This window comes from Trichechus manatus, unplaced genomic scaffold (assembly GCF_000243295.1).
Source record: "Trichechus manatus latirostris isolate Lorelei unplaced genomic scaffold, TriManLat1.0 scaffold00038, whole genome shotgun sequence".
Classification (NCBI taxonomy): Eukaryota; Metazoa; Chordata; class Mammalia; order Sirenia; family Trichechidae; genus Trichechus; species Trichechus manatus.
Window position 1 is genome coordinate 14,600,362 of NW_004443974.1, and position 15,969 is coordinate 14,616,330.

Below are 15,969 nucleotides of genomic sequence, written 5' to 3' on the forward strand. Positions count from 1 at the left end.
GTGGCATGTGATCAGGAACCGACGGTATGGAAGGAAGAAGTCCGAGCTGCACTGAAGGCATTGGCGAAAAACAAGGCTCCAGGAATGGAAGGAATATCAATTAAGATGTTTCAACAAACAAATGTAGCACTGGAAGTGCTCGCTCCTTTATGCCAAGAAATTTGGAAGACAGCTATCTGGTCAATTGACTGGAAGAGATCCATATTTATGCCTATTCCCAAGAAAGGTGATCCAACTGAATTCTGAGATTATCTAATGGTATCATTAATATCACATGCAAGTAAAATTTTGTTGAAGATCATTTACGACTGGCTGCAGCAGTATATTGACGGGGACCTGCCAGAAATTCAGGCCCGATTCAGAAGAGGACGTGGAACCAGGGATATCATTGCTGATGTCAGATGGATCTTGGCTGAAAGCAGAGAATATCAGAAAGATGTTTACCTGTGTTTTATTGACTATGCAAAGGCATTTGACTGTGTGGATCATAACAAATTATGGATACCATTGCTAAGAATGGGAGTTCCAGGACACTTAACTGTGCTCATGAAGAACCTGTGCATAGATCAAGAGGCAGTTGGACAGAACAAGGGGATACTTTGTGGTTTAAAGTTAGGAAAGGTGTGTGTCAGGGTTGTATCCTTTCGCCATACCTAGTCAATCTGTATGCTAAGCAAATAATCTGAGAAGCTGGACTATGTGAAGAAGAATGGGGCATCAGGATTGGAGGAAGACTCATTAACAACCTGCATTATGCAGATGACACAACCTTGCTAACTGAAAGTGAAGAGGACTTGAAGCACTTACTGATGAAGATCAAAGACTGCAGCCTTCAGTATGGATTACTCCTCAACATAAAGAAAACAAAAATCCTCACAAATGGACCAATAAGAACATCACGATAAACAGAGAAAAGATTGAACTTGTCAAGAACTTCATTTTACTTGAATCCATAATCAACACCATGGAAGCAGCAGTCAAGAAATCAAAAGACGCATTGCACTGGGCAAATCTGCTGCAAAAGATCTCTTTAAAGTGTTGAAAAGCAAAGATGTCACCTCGAGGACTATGGTGCACCTGACCCAAGCTATCATATTTTCAATCGCACCATATGCATGTGAAAGCTGGACAATGGTAAGGAAGACCGAAGAAGAATTGATGTCTTTGAATTGTCAATATTGAATATACCATGGACTGCTAAAAGAAAGAACAAATCTGTTTTGGAAGAAGTACAACCAGAATGCTCCTTAGAAGCAAGGATGGCGAGACTACATGTTAAGTACTTTGGACATGTTATCAGGAGGGACCAGTCCCTGGAGAAGAACATCATGCTTGGTAAAGTACAGGGTCAGCGAAAAAGAGAAAGACTCTCAAGGAGATGGATTGACACAGTGGCTGCAACAACGGGCTCAAGCATAACAACGATTGTGGGCGTGGGCCAGTACTGGGCTGTGTTTCATTCTGTTGTGCATAGGGTCGCTATGAGTCGGAACTGACTCAATGGCACCTAACAACAACATCAAATATGTGCCAGGAGCCCTGGTGGTGCAGTGGTTAGGCACTTGGCTGCTACCTGAAAGGTCAGTGGTTCGAACCCACCAGCCGCTCCACGGGAAAAAGATGTGGCAGTCTGCTCCCATAAAGATTACAGCCTTAGAAACCCTTTGGGGCAATTCTACTCTGTCCTATAGAGTCGCTATCAAAATTGACCTAAAGGCAATGGGTTTACTCTATGCCGGCTATTGTGCTAGGGCTTGAGGATATAGTTGAGGATGAGTTAAACTTAGTCTCTGTCCTTTGGGGCTTTGTGCCTCATGGGTCACTTTCTGCTGTGGACAACCATAGCTCTTTCCTCCAGGTGCATATAACACCTCAGAGAAGGTGCACCTTACCTGGGGATTTGGTTCCAAAGTGAATGCATAAGGAGAGATTTAGGTATAGAAAAAATTGGTTGACAATCCTTTAAACTGCACATGAAGGTCAGTGCACTTTGTTTTGTGTTTACAGCTCAAGCAGGAACATTTATGTACAATTGTACACAATATACAGGAAACACAAAAGGACAGGCATGTCTCACTGGACTAAACCAAAGCTAAGAAATTCCTGAATACAACCAAATACTTTGAGGGACAGAGTAGCGGGGGTGGGGGTCTGTGGACCATGGTTTCAGGGGACATCTAGGTCAATTGGCATAACAAAGTTTTTAAAGAAAATGTTCTGCATCCCACTTTGGTGAGTGGTGTCTGGGGTCTTAAAAGCTAGTGAGCGACCATCTAAGATGCATCAATTGGTCCCAACCCACCTGGAGTAAAGGAGAATGAAGAATACCATGGACACAAGGAAAGTATTAGTCCAAGAGACAGAAAGGGCCACATAAACCAGAGACTTCATCAGCCTGAGACCAGAAGAACTAAATGGTGCCTGGCTACCACAATGACCAACCTGACAGGGAAAACAGCAGACAGTCCCTGACAGAGCAGGAGAAAAGTGGGGTGCAGAACTCAAATTCTAGTAAAAAGACCAGACTTAATGGTCTGATTAAGACTGGAGGGACCCCAGAAGACATGGCCCCCAGACTGTCTGTTAGCCTCAAACTGAAACCATTCCTGAGGCCAACTCTTCAGACAAAGATTAGACTGGACTATGGGACATAAAATGATACTTGTGAAGAGTGTGCTTCTTAGCTCAAGTAGATACATGAGACTGAATGGGCAGCTCCTGTCCAGAGGCGAAATGAGAAGGCAGAGAGGGTCAGGAGCTGGTTGTATGGACACAGGAAATCAGGGGTGGAAAGGAAGAGTGTGCTGTCACAGCATAGGAGAGCAACTAGGGTCACAAAACAATGTTTGTATAAATCTTTGTATGAGAGACTAACTTGAATTGTAAACTTTCACTTAAAGCACAACAATTAAAAAAAAATAAAGGACAGGCATGTCTCAATGACAATGTTTTTGGCTGCAAGTAACAGAGAATGTAGCCCAATGTCTTAGCCTGGGTTCTCTAGAGAAACAAAACCGGTAAAGCGTGTAAATATACAGAGACGTTCATATCCAGGAAATGGTTCACGCCGCTGTAGAGGCTGGAATGTCCCAAGCCTGTGAGTCAGGATAAAGGCTTCTCCTGATTCTTGTAGCCACAGGGGCTGGCAAACTCAAGATCAGCAGGTCAGAGAGCAGGGCTCTTGCTCACAGGCTGAGAAGATTGACAAATCCCAAGATCAGCAGGTAAGACTGCAGGTAAGCTGCTAGTTCAAGTCCCAAGTCAGACGAACAGGAGTCAGCTGCAGGATCCCGTGCCAGCAAAGCCCATGAGCTTTGCCAGAATGTCCACTTATATTTGATGCAGGCCATATGTCCAAGGAAACTCCCTTTCAACTGATTGGCTACTTACAGCAGATCCCATCAGGGAGGTGATCACAACATCATATGACTGCCAAACCACTGAGAATCACGGCCCAGCCAAGCTGACACACAACCTTAACCATCACACCCAATTAGCTTAGCTATGGAGGAAAATGCATTATTGCACATAGCAAGAAAACCATATGTACAACAGCTCCAAGGTTCTTTTCTCTTCACACTCTGCCTGCAGGCTGGCTGTTCTCACGATTTCAAGATGACTGCTCTAATTACAGGGATCTTATGCAGACAACATCATTGAGCAGAAGAAGAGGGTCTCTTTCCTCCTTGTGTCTCTTTTTCTAAGAAGTTTTATAGTTCAGCTTTTACACTTAGGTCTATGAATCATCTTGAATTAATTTTTATGTAGGATGTGAGGTAGGGATCAAGATTTGCTGTTTTTCCATTGCAACATCTTTAGTTAAACAAGACTTTCCTTTTCCTACTGAATTACTTTGCCACCTTGGTCAAAAATCAATTGACCGTATATGTCTGGGTCAATTTCTGGACTTTCTATTCTCTTCTATTGATCTATTTGTCCATCTTTTTGTCTTGATTACTGTTGCTTTAGAGTAGGACTTGAAATCGGCAGTAGAAGTCCTCTGATTTTGTTCTTCTGTGTCTCTTTTGGAGTAAATAAATCTTTCCCAGAGACCGTTAATACATGTCCCTTCATGTTCCATTGGCTGGACTGCATCAAATGCCCATTCCCAGACCAGTCACGCAAGGGAAATGGGATCACAGGGGTGACCTAACTCAACAGGATTTCCGTTGGAGAAGGGAAGGAGTTACCCTTCCTTAAGTCATGCAGAAGAGGAATAGACCCCTGAATCAGGAAGCCATGGGGGAAATCCAGTCTTTCCAGGAAGAAAGGAAAAACATTAGGATTGGGGGCTGTATTGGTTTCCTAGGGTTGCCGCAGCAAAATATCACAAACTGAGTGTCTTATAAGAACAGAAACTTATTGTCTCACAGTTCTCAAGGCTGGGAGTCTGAAATCAGGATGTTGGCCATGTTGGTTCCTTCTGAGGCTTTAGGGAAGAATCTATTCCATGCCTCTTGCTTAGCTTCTGCTAGCTTCAGGTATTCCTTGGCTTGCAGCTGGAGCATCCTTCCTCTGTTTCTCTGTCTCTGTGTCTCCCCTCTTTTATAGACACCAGTCATATAGGATTAGGGCCCCCCTACTCCAGTATGACCTCAGGTTTTTTGTTTTTCATTAGCTACTGTAGAGTCAGCCTCAACTTATGGTGACCCCATGCACAAGGGAAGAAAATGCCACCCAGTCCTGCACCATCCCCATGATTGGTTTTGGATTGGACCCTTGTGATCTATAGGGTTTTCACTGACTGATTTTCGGAAGTAGATTACCAGGCCTTTCTTCCTAGTCCATCTTAGTCTGGAAACTCCACTGATGCCTCTTCAGTATCAAAGTAATTCACATGCCTCCACTGACGATGGGCAGCGGCTGTGCGTGAGGAGCCTTGGCCAGGAATCAAACCCAGGTCTTCAGCATGGAAAGGGAGAATTCTACCACTGAACCACCAATGCCCCCATGACCCCAGCTTAACCTAAATGATAACATCTTCAAAGACTCTAGTTCCAAACAGGGTCACATTCACAGGTACAGGAGTTAGGACTTGAACACATCTTTTTGGGTGACACAATTCAATCCATAACGGAAACCAACGGTGTCTGCTAAAATATACAAAACAGTTATGCAGAATTTTTAATTATGAGAGAGAGAGAAAGAGAACAAAAGAATAAAAGGGACAGACAGTAAAACCTCAACTCATTCTGGATATTCTTGCCACTCACCGATGACAATGATAAAGGCGACATGGTGGCTGTAAATGACAATAAGGCTCAGTATACTGCCCGAACAGTAAGCAGTGACCCCTGCCAATGGGGCGTGCTCCTTCTCCCCGGAGGACAGTGCCAGGAGCTCAGTGACACATGAGCTGCATCCAGGGGCCAATGGGCCAGGTCTAGGTGGTTGGGAGTGAGTCTTGGAGTAGTCGGCTCTTGTTTACATCATTTAATTGTTTGGTCTTGAAAACATGGGGATGGGCAATAATTCCTGTGTCTCTTGAGCTTCTCAGACATTTCTTGGGGTGGTCTCAAAGCATCCCTTATGGTACATGTGATTTGCAGGCCTGGTTCCATGGAGGGATTGGATTCAGCGGTAAATCACTTAAGTGTCTGGCAGCTTGGAACACTGGGCAAATTCACGCGGATTCAAACTTCCTGGCTCCTCCTGCCTGTCCTCAGTAGCTCCATCATCCTGAGTTGTTTGTCAGTTCTTCTGACTCTCTGTTAGTCCTGTTTGCCACTGCCTCCACTGAATTCTTTAATTCTTTCCTAGAGAATAGACATGAATCTTTGAAACAGTGTTTACTTCTTGCTCAGGCCCTGCCTGTGTGTCCACAGAACTGTGGGCAGAATTGCCTGCTTTATTTACACAGTTATTGCTCTCTCTCCTCTCTTTTGTCCAGGCAGTTTGGTTAAATATGGGTGGGAACTGACATTATTGCATTTCAAAGGTGCTAACCGTCTCAAATGTGAGTCCTGCCCAAGGAGTTGCTAGAGAGGACTGTGCATGTGTAAGAATGGCACTGAGTCTGTGTTGGCTCTAGAAGAAGCTCTACTCTCGATTCCTGTACAAACATTCTTCCACATTTCAAAGGCAGTGTGGAGTGATGGCGTGAACCACACACTATGGACGGGGCAGACGGGGATGCAAAGTCCAGCCTGAACTCAGGACTTCACCTCTCTGAGCCTCAGGTTAATTTGTACAAGAGGAGTAAATATTGATGTTAGAGGTTGTTGCAAGGAATCTAATGAAGAGGTGTTTAGCACAGTGTATGACACTCGATAAGGGTTTGGCAAATGCTAGTCACCATTGTTCCTGGGTAGTGTAAACGGTTAGCGCTTGACTACTAATTGTAAAGGTTAGCGATGGAAACCCACCCAGAGGTGCCTCAGAATAAAGGCCTGGAGATCTGCTTCTGAAAGATCACAGCCTTGAAAACCCTATGGAGTGCAGTTCTACTCTGCAACACATAGGATCACCATGAGTCAGAACTGACTCAACTGCAACTGGTTTGGTTTGGTTGGTTTTATTCACCGTTAGTATTTTCACTCTTTCAGAAGAACAGATCTGAGTTCCTCAGGAAGAGGGTTGGAGTAGAACAGGATGAGTGGTGGATGTTACTATCACAGAAGATCGAATAGGGCCCAGACTAAGATGCATTTAGAGAGAGGAATATAGGGAAGCATAAGGAAGGACCAACGAGCCCTTGTGGTGCAACCACCAGATTAAGTGCTCGGCTGCTAACCAAAGGGTTGGCAATTCAAACCTACCCAGTGGCTCCACAGGAGAAAGATCTGACAATTTGCTTACATAAAGATTATAGCCAAGAAAATCCTATGGGGCAGTGCTACTCTGTCACATGGGGTTGATATGAGTTGAAAATTGTCTCGACAGCACCTAACAACAACAAGGAAGGAACACTGGTAGGGAGAGGCCGTTTTTCTTTGGGCAGCTGAGTGTCCAGAGCCTTGGGTCCTGACCCAGCCCCTCAGCTGGTCTTGGATCTCCAGTGAAGACACGGAGGACGGGCTAGAGCTCCGAGTCAGGCTGAGGATGGCAGGTTCTCCATAGCAAACGTGTGTGATATTAGGAAACCAACAACTCCACAGAGACCGCTCCTTTTGGAAACAGGGGAAAAATGTGGAATATCTTGAGTTCAAAAATGTGGGGCTCCAGGCAGCCTGAGTAAGTGGAGGTGGTGAGATGGAAACTGATGGATGAGGCTCGGTTGTGCTTTCTCTCGGCTTTCTGTGCTCACGAGCAGCTTCTTGGGCTCACTCACTGAGCATGGCCATGGTCACCTTCTAGGGAAACCCCGAGCATCCAGAGAGACCCGTGCTCGGTGCAGCACCCTCGGCCACACTGGACGGGCAGTGGATCAGGGTCAGACATCACCTTTTGATGTGCCCTTTCACAATAACCTTGGGGTCTGCTTTGCCAAGATGAGATCAGGGCCAGATGTTCTCTTGAATCCTTCCTGAGTCTCCAAGAGTCCCCTTGGCTGTGGTTCTGGACTGGTGGGGCTGGAAAAACATTGGAGGTCAACTTTTTATGTCCCCTCCCTCTCAAATCTTTTTGCAAATGGGGAAACCAAGGCCCAGAGACGGGGAGAGCCCTGTTCAAGGTCACATGAGACTCCAAATCCATGGTCTCCTTTGCCCCTCCATGAGCAACCTCAGGAGAAGGCCTCTTGCTTTCTTTAGGGCCAACTCAGCTCTTACTTCCACAGGAAGTAGGTTTAGGGATTCTTGATACCTACAAGATGTACTCTCTGAACTTCTACAGGGACCTGTCTGACATGCAGACTGGGTCAGGTTGTTTTCCTGCCTGACACTCTTCAATAGCTCCGCAGTGCTTTCGGGGGTGTGTGGGGGGAAACCCAAGCCTTTTACCAGCTAGTTAAGGTCGTTCAGGATCCGGCCTTTGCTGTCTCCTCTGCCATCACCCTCCAGTTACACTCGTGTCCCCTGCCTTTGTGCATGCTGTTCCTGCTCCTCAAATGCTCTTCCCCTCTTGTTCTCTAAGCTGCTCAGCCTCACTTGTGGCCTCCTCTGACCCTTAGGCCCAGCCTCTCCTTCCTCTGAGCCCCCAGAGCTCTTGGTAATTCCTCCATTAGCACTTATCTCATTGACTTAGAATTACTTGTTTACACATCTCTTCTCCCCAGGGGAGGAAGCATGTCTTACCATCTTTACACCCCCTTCCCTAATAGTGCCTAGCAGAGTGCCTGACCCATAGCTTAGGCTCAGCAAAAGTCTGTGGAATGAAATCACCAAAGGACCTGTTTGTCCCCAGATGTCCCCTTCACTGTGCCTGAAATGTCACCCTTCGTGAGTCCTGCCTGGTTCCTGGCCACTGTTTGCCTTCGCACAGCTGGAGCCTCTCTTCTTACTCCAACAGCTGGCCCAGCCCTGCCCAGACTCTGGGGCCAATGGAGGCCATAGCCAAGGATATTTAAAGGGCCAGCATTCCGAGGTGCAGGTGACTCAATCTCCATGAGCTTGGCTGCACATTCCACACCTGCCCTGGGTCTCCGGACCTGGCTTTCACCATATCCTGTGAGACAGATTGCTCCTCGGGAGACAATTTCCCTGGGACCCCAGCCCTTCTCACGCAAGGCACTTGCCATGGTCTAGAGTTGAACCCCTGAGGATGACCCCCGTCTGCTGTGGCCAGCTCCTAGCTCCAGGCCTGAAATCTGCTGCCTTATTTAGGCCACACACTTCCACTGGGCATGTGCTTGTGCCAGGCATGTGGTCTCTGCTGTCACAGTTGAGGGGAGGGGGCAGACCCACAGAGAGTGACACTGACAACACAGTATGGTCAATGCTGGGGCAGGGGTCTGATAAGGGGCTGTGAGGTTGCAGGGCAAGGGTGGTGAAATAGCCTCAGAGGTGGGATCTGAGCTGGGGTTGAAGGGGGAAGGAGGAGATATGCAGTGGGGGCTTCCTTCTAGCTGAGGGCTGTGGAGGGGCTGGGGCTGTAGAAATCTTCCCCCACTCAGAGACCCAGTGCCCTCAGCCATGTCCATGGGCTGCCTGTCCCTGTCCTGGGAGCCTGGTCTTCTTGGAGGAGGGATTGGAGGGTGAGGGGAACAGAGCTGCCCTTTCTCACATAGCTCTCAAAACCAGGCATGCCCACCAAAGCTGTTTGTTTATTTACCCAACCACTATTTAGTGAGTCCTCACCATGTGCCAGGGACTGCGCTGGCAACTAGGAGCTGACATAATGGGGACCAAGACTCAGCCCTGCCCTCAAGGGGCACATAGTATCCTAGTGAGGTGGGGAGAGGCCATAGACATGAGACAGGAGAGCACAGCCTGAGGTGAGCGTTGGTGGGGTGCCTGAACAAGTCGAAGGGGCAGGAGGGAGGAGTGCCAGTGAGGGGATGGCTAATAATACACACTAAATAGTACACTTGTCCCAGAACCTTCACAACTTCCAAAGAGGGCAGAAGTGTATCATCCAACCTCTGGATTCACCCGATGATCTGTGACAACATTTAGGGAGGCAGCAGAGACCAAGGGCTTCTCCATCACTTGAGAACTGTGTGGGCTTGGCTAGTGACGCCACCTCACAGAGCCTCAGTTTGCTCATCCATAAAATGGGTTTAATGTTAGCATCTCCAAGGGTTGCAGTGAGAATGGAAGGAAATAATAACTATTGAAAACTCTTAGCACATGGTAGGGGATCAATTTATGGTGGTTGATTGTAAATAATAGTAACAATTACAATAAATTTGGGAAGCACAGAACCCTGCGGAAAGATGACGCCTTGTAGAGTTTGTGTGTGTGTGTCGGGGGGGGAATCTCTTGGGGGGCTGGGTGGGAGATCCGCAAAAGCCAGGGCCCACTTTGGCTAACCTGGGGTGGGGGCGGAGAGAGGCGTCGCGTCGCCCCCTCGCCCTCTGGCTCCTGCAGCAGATTGAGCCCGGGAGCGCGCCGTTGGTAGGAGACGCAGGTGTTTGCTCGGTTCCGAGCATCCTCATCCTTCGCCACCTTGGCGACGGCCCCAGCTCCCTTCGGCTAGCCGCCCTGCGTCCTCCCCTAACCTCGGGTCTGGACTGGAGAGCAGCGAGGCCGGGAAAGTTTGAGTCACGGTGGGGGGAGGGGGGCAGGGGAGGAGGCGGGCCCGTGACCCTGAACGGGATGCGCTCTAGGACCCGCCTCAGGCTCCCAGTAGGGGGACCCCGCCGGGAGCCCCTGTCCCGCGCGCACCGGCCGTGGCCCAGCCGGAGCGCGGCGCCGCTCTGCAGTCGCGCGTCGGGCGGCCGCTGGTGCATTCGGGCGACCGCGACGTGCTCCAGGCGACCTGCGCGCCTCCACCCGCAGCAGTCGGCCGCGCTCAGCAGGATGCTTGCGGCGCCGCTCTTGTGGCTGCTGATGGCCGTCTCTGCGGCAGCAGCCGTGACTGACGCGCCCGAGATCCCGCTGACCCCTACCGCGGGGGGCGCCACCCTGGCCTTCGTCTTGGACGTCACCGGCTCCATGTGGGACGACCTGATGCAGGTGATAGACGGCGCCTCGCGCATTCTGGAGCGCAGTCTGAGCGGCCGCAGCAAGGCCATCACTAACTTCGCGCTGGTGCCCTTCCACGACCCAGGTAGCGTCCCCGTGGCCCCCGTCGGGCGCTCAGTCGCGGCGCGCTCACCCACCCGCCGGTGACTGCACCCTGGGGGTACCTGGACGCCCATGGACTGCGCGGCGGCCAGCGGGCACCTTCTCAGGCGCGTCCACCCTGCCTGGACCGCGGGCCCTTGGGGCAGGCCTTGCAGCCGCCCCTTCTCTCCCCGGACGCCTGCTCACCCTCCGCTCCCGCGCCTCCTGGGTTCTTGCTGTCGGGCTCTTGGTGGAGAGTCGGGGTAGGGGGAGGAGGGGTGCCACTTCGTTCAAATCCTGTGAAGCCATTTCCTGGCTGTGGGACTTCAGCAAGGGACCTCACCGTCCGGGCCTTCACTCCCCTCATTTATGAAATGCGGCGAGAAGCGTCTAGAGCAGTTGAAAGGAGGTATTCGTGTCAAGGGCCTCGCATGGGATGAGCGTTTGCAGGATTCACGTTTTCACTTTTGTTAATACTTAAAATTTGCTCTCAGCCTGGGCCTTGGAGGCCAGAAAAGCCCAACGGCAGGACATGGGGTACACCGTCGAACGCACGGAGGGAGCAAACTCACCCCTGCCCTGTCTTGCCCCTCGCCTGTTCTCCCTGGGAAAACAGCAGCACCCCTTACTTAGGGAGGTGTACCCTCGCCTTTGCCTGCCCTGTTCTCATTGCCGTCCTGGCCCCCACATTGTCTACCCTGCAGGCATCCCGTCCGCTTTCCCAGGATCCCCCTTCCTTCAGCACAGTGTTAGGGACCCACCCCTGAAAGGGGTCCCTTCGAGACGGCACTGTGGGGAGTTTCAGGGAGAACACAGTAGGGTGTATTTGAGGCTCCTGATCTTGAGTAGAAGGACCGCTCCCCACCCTTACAGAAAAACTTACAGAAATTTTGAAAAAAAAAAATTGAACATCTGTATGCCCACCACCTAGATTCTACAATTTAATATTTTGCTCTATTTGCTTTATCACGTATCTCTCCATCTATCCACCCCTCCATCCAGGATAGCTTTATAAAGCCGTAGATACATACATAAATACATTTCGAAGATCTCCTGCAAGTTTGTACTGCGGAGTGTTCTTCTGCTGAGAAGATACACAATGACCAAAGGCTATAGGAGTTAGTAAGCCCTTTTAGAAAAATTTGCATTTGTTAATCACTCCATCATTGTAGATATTTGAAAAATAAGCAACAACGGGCAAGGCATGATTCCATGCAGTCTTCAGGTCGCGTTTGTTGTCTAGGGGCTTCCAGGCCCCACTGCTTCCAGAAATTCTGGACTCCCCAGGGCTCTGCAGCCCGAAGCCCAGAAGCCAGGGATCTGGAAGGTTTCTAGGAACATCAAAAGGACAGTCCTGACCTGGGGGTCAGGGGACAGCAAGGCTGAAGGAAGGTGGGGAAGGTGTAGTGAGGAGGTGGAGTGTGTGGCATGTCCTAGGGCTTCAGTGAGGACGCGGATCACCCTCAATGCCCCTAACTCTCTCACCCCCTTTCTGGATTGCCCTTGGGCTTCCGAAGACATTATTACATTGAGGGAGTTAAGAGGTCCTATCTAGTTCACCCCTGTCTTACAGTTGGGGAAAGCTGAGGCTCAGGACACTGATGGGACTTACCAAAGGCGACCTGCCAGGGTGACTTAATTTCTGATTCATAACCCATATTTGTCTCTAAAATACTTGGCTTCATTTGCAAGGCAGGATAACAGCCTTTCAGAGCCAGACATAGTGTCCTGAGGCCCAGACCAGAGCTCCTGAGGGCTGTCCCCACTGCGCCCACCTCTGACCACCAGCTTCATGAAGCTCTCCTTCCATCTCCCAACCTATACTTTCTCTCTGGGCCCTGAGCAGGTGTGCAACTCTCCAAGCTTCTCCGGGTTCATCCCATCATTCTATCCTCTAAGAAACAAAAGCCCAACCCCTTTCACCCCATTCCCCAAACCATCTCCCTCCAAACACCCGGGTCCAGATGTGGAAGGGGACTTCAGTGCTTATTGAGCACCTGTTGTGTGCAGAGCCCTGTGAGGCTTGCAGTGTTAACTGGGCAGGCTTTGTGCCAAGAAGCTGGCAGTGTGTTGGCGACAGGTCAGGAGGAGAGTAGAAAGCGTCATGTGCTATCTCAGGTACAGCTCCTGACCATCAGTCATTGAGGGAGGGGACTAAAAAAAGGCTATCTGAGCAAGAAGCACTGGAACAGGGTTTGAAGAACATGAATAAGTGTTTGTTGGGCTCTGACTATATGCTGGCTGATGCTAGGTGCTGGGGCTACAGCAAGGACAGAGGGTTCCCTAGGCCTGGCTTGCTGGGTAGTGGCTAAAGGATGGTCTGGGTGGTTAACACTTAGGAACAGGTGTGTGGGGAAGACAGGGTATAGGAAGAGTGAGATGGGAAACATGGGGAGGGGAGAGATGGGGTTGGGCTATGCCTGCCTGGCTGAGACTTAGCAGGATTGAGATTTCCTTCTGGGGGATGTGGAGCAGCCACTGAAGATTTTCTGAACAGCAGTTGGAGCTGCGGTTTAGGTTTAGCTAAGTCTTTTGAATCAGCAAATGGAATTCCCTTTGGTAGAAGAGGCCCTTGAGAAATAGAGGTTTTAGCCCACCGTTGAGGTTCCTAGGGCTACATACTGAGAGCTTTTTAAAAAGAAAGCCCTATCTTAAGCCCCAAGATGGAGGTTGGAACCAGCCTGGCTTGGGGTGTGCAAGGCGAATATAGTGGTTCTGGGCTGCATACACCTGGAAATAAACCTTATGATCGGTGCTTTGGAAATGAAAAAAAAAAATTTTTTTTAATGATAAAAATCGTGTGTTCCTAGAGTAGAAAAGTTATAATTTGGCTAACTATGTCATTTTGGAAGGGGCCCTAGTGGCACAATGATTAAGCGCTCAGCTGCTAACTGAAAGGTCAAAGGTTGCAGCTCACCAGCTGTTCTTCCGGAGAAAAGACCTGGCGATCTGCTCCGGTAAGATTTCAGCCTAGAAAACCCTACAGGGCAGTTCTACTCTGTCCTTTATGGTCATTCTGAGATGGAATCCGCTCAACAGCACACAACAACAACATGTCATTTTGGCTGAAAATTTAAATTGTTTTTCATTTTTCTCTATTACTGTTGCAAAAATACTGTTGTATGTAAATCTTTGTCTGCATCTTTGATTGGTTTTCCCCTTAGGATTAAGTTCCTCAAAGTGGAATTCCTAGCCCATTTTTAAGGCATCGAGTAGATTGTTTTCCAGAATGTTCTGCAAGTTTAAACTTCTTCCAGAAGCATTTGAGGGCCCATTTCAGTGCAGTCGCCCCCGACACTGGGAATCAGGAGCAAAACATATTTTTTTTCTAATTCGAAAAGTGGAAAATAACATGTCATTGCTTTGCTAGTGAGATCCAACACGTTTTCAAATGTTCACGAGATTTTTTTTGTGTAGATTTCTTCTTTTGTACATTGTCAGTTTCCTTGTTCACTTTTCCATTGGGGTTTTAGTGGTTTTCTTATCATTTGGCAGGAGTTCATACTGATGATATTCTGGTGTTTTGGTATATGGTTAGTGTTTTTCCTGGTTGTTTGCCTGTTAGTATTGTTTGTCATTCCCGATGTTCTGCAGTTTTAAATGTTCAGGTAGAGAAATCTGTTGTTTTCCCCTTTCCGATTTCTTCCCTTGCATGCTTAGCAAGTTCGTAAAATCAATTGGACAGCTGTTCTAGGTTTTTGTTTTTAAATATTTTCTCTCTTAACATTTAATTCTTTAACCTGGAATTTACAAAAAAATTGGTGCCTGGTGTAAAAAAGAATCTAATCTAATTCCTCCAGAACGGGGTAATTAATTGTTCAGGTACATTTTATCAAACAGTCCTTTCCTTTTCATTCATTTGGATCCTGCCTGAGTCCCAAATTACTTCATCTATTAGGACTTTATCTGGGCTTCCCATTCTGTCCCATTGTATGATATGACAATTCTTGTGCCGGAAACACACTATAATAATTATTTGACCTTATAATGTGTACTAATAGGGATAATTCTTCCTCACGTTATTTTTTTTTCAAATATTTTTGTTTAGTAAACTTTTAATTTTAGAACAGTTGATTTACAGAATTATTGCGAACGTAGTACAAAAAGTGCCCGTAGAGCCTACACCCAGCTTTTCGTATTGTTAGCATCTTACATTATTAGTATGGTACATTGTCACAATTAATATGATACATTACTGACTGAAGTCCCTACTTTATGTAGATTTCCTCAGTTTTTCTCTAATTCCTTTTTCTGTTCCAAGATGCCACTTAGAATACCACGTTACATTGGGTTGTCATATCTCCTCAGACTTCTCTTGGCTGTGGCAATTTCAGACTTTGTTTTTGATGACCTTGACAGTGTTGAGGAGTACTGATCAGGTATTTTGTAGACTGTCCCTCAGTTGGGATTTGTATGATGTTTTTCTAAAGGTTGAACGGGGGAAATTTGTCACTTCATATCAAGGGTACATGTCGGTGTGACTTCTCGCGGTTGGTGCTGGCCTCGATCACCGGGATGAGGTAGTGTCTGTCAGGTTTCTCCACTGCACAATTTCTCTCTCTCTTTCTCTTTTTCCTCTTCCCTTTCCACACTGTACTGTTTGGGAGAAAGTCACTTTGTGGAGGGATTTTTGCTTCACCTCCTGAGGATGGAATATCTCCATAAATTATTGGTAATTCTTCTGCACGGGAGATTTGTCTATTCTCCCCCATTTGTTTGTTTAGTCAACCATGTATTTATATCAGTGTGAACTCATGGATATTTATTTTATACTTCGGGTTATAATTTAGTACTACTTTATTTTCTTGCTCAAACTGTTTCAGCCTTGGTCATTGGGAGCTCTTTCGGTTGGCTCCTGTGTCCCTTTGACATACTCGCAAAATTGTGTGTGTATGTGTTTTCATACTTCCTTACTTTCTGGATCTGCAAGACGCTCCAGGCTCATCTTGTATATTTCCGGCCCCAGTTCTAGAATTAGTCATTTCTCCAAAGAGTCCTGGTTCCTTTTATTGGAAAATGGTATTAGAAACCAAAATTTGGGTGCTAAGTGTGCTTCTTGCTGCTGGAATGTCATTGCTTCTAGGCCCTCTCAGCTGACAGAGCAAGGAGATATATGTGTATATACTAACCTGTGTATATACCCAAAATCAAACCCATTGCTGTCGAGTCGATTCCGACTTGTAGCGACCCTATAGGACAGAGTAGAACTGCCCCATAGGGTTTCCAAGGCTGTAATCTTTTTTTTTTTTTTTAATTGTACTTCAGGTGAAGGCTTACAGAACAAATAGTTTCTCATGAAACAGAAGTACACATGTTGTTTTATAACATTGGTTAACAACCCCACAACATATCAACCCTCTAACTTCTCAACCTCTTTTTTTTT

The 15,969-nt window shown here is 47.7% G+C and overlaps 1 protein-coding gene across 1 annotated transcript in view; it reads left to right on the forward strand.

Annotated features, from left to right (window-relative positions):
- The first annotated feature begins 5,235 nt into the window (after nt 1-5,235).
- HMCN2 (hemicentin 2) overlaps nt 5,236-15,969 on the forward strand; it is a 168,191-nt gene continuing 157,457 nt past the window's right edge. Inside the window, exons 1-3 of the mRNA XM_012555391.2 lie at nt 5,236-5,280; nt 7,297-7,371; nt 9,909-10,590. Coding sequence (XP_012410845.2) covers nt 5,236-5,280; nt 7,297-7,371; nt 9,909-10,590 — 802 coding nt within the window. The remainder of the gene's footprint in view (nt 5,281-7,296; nt 7,372-9,908; nt 10,591-15,969) is intronic.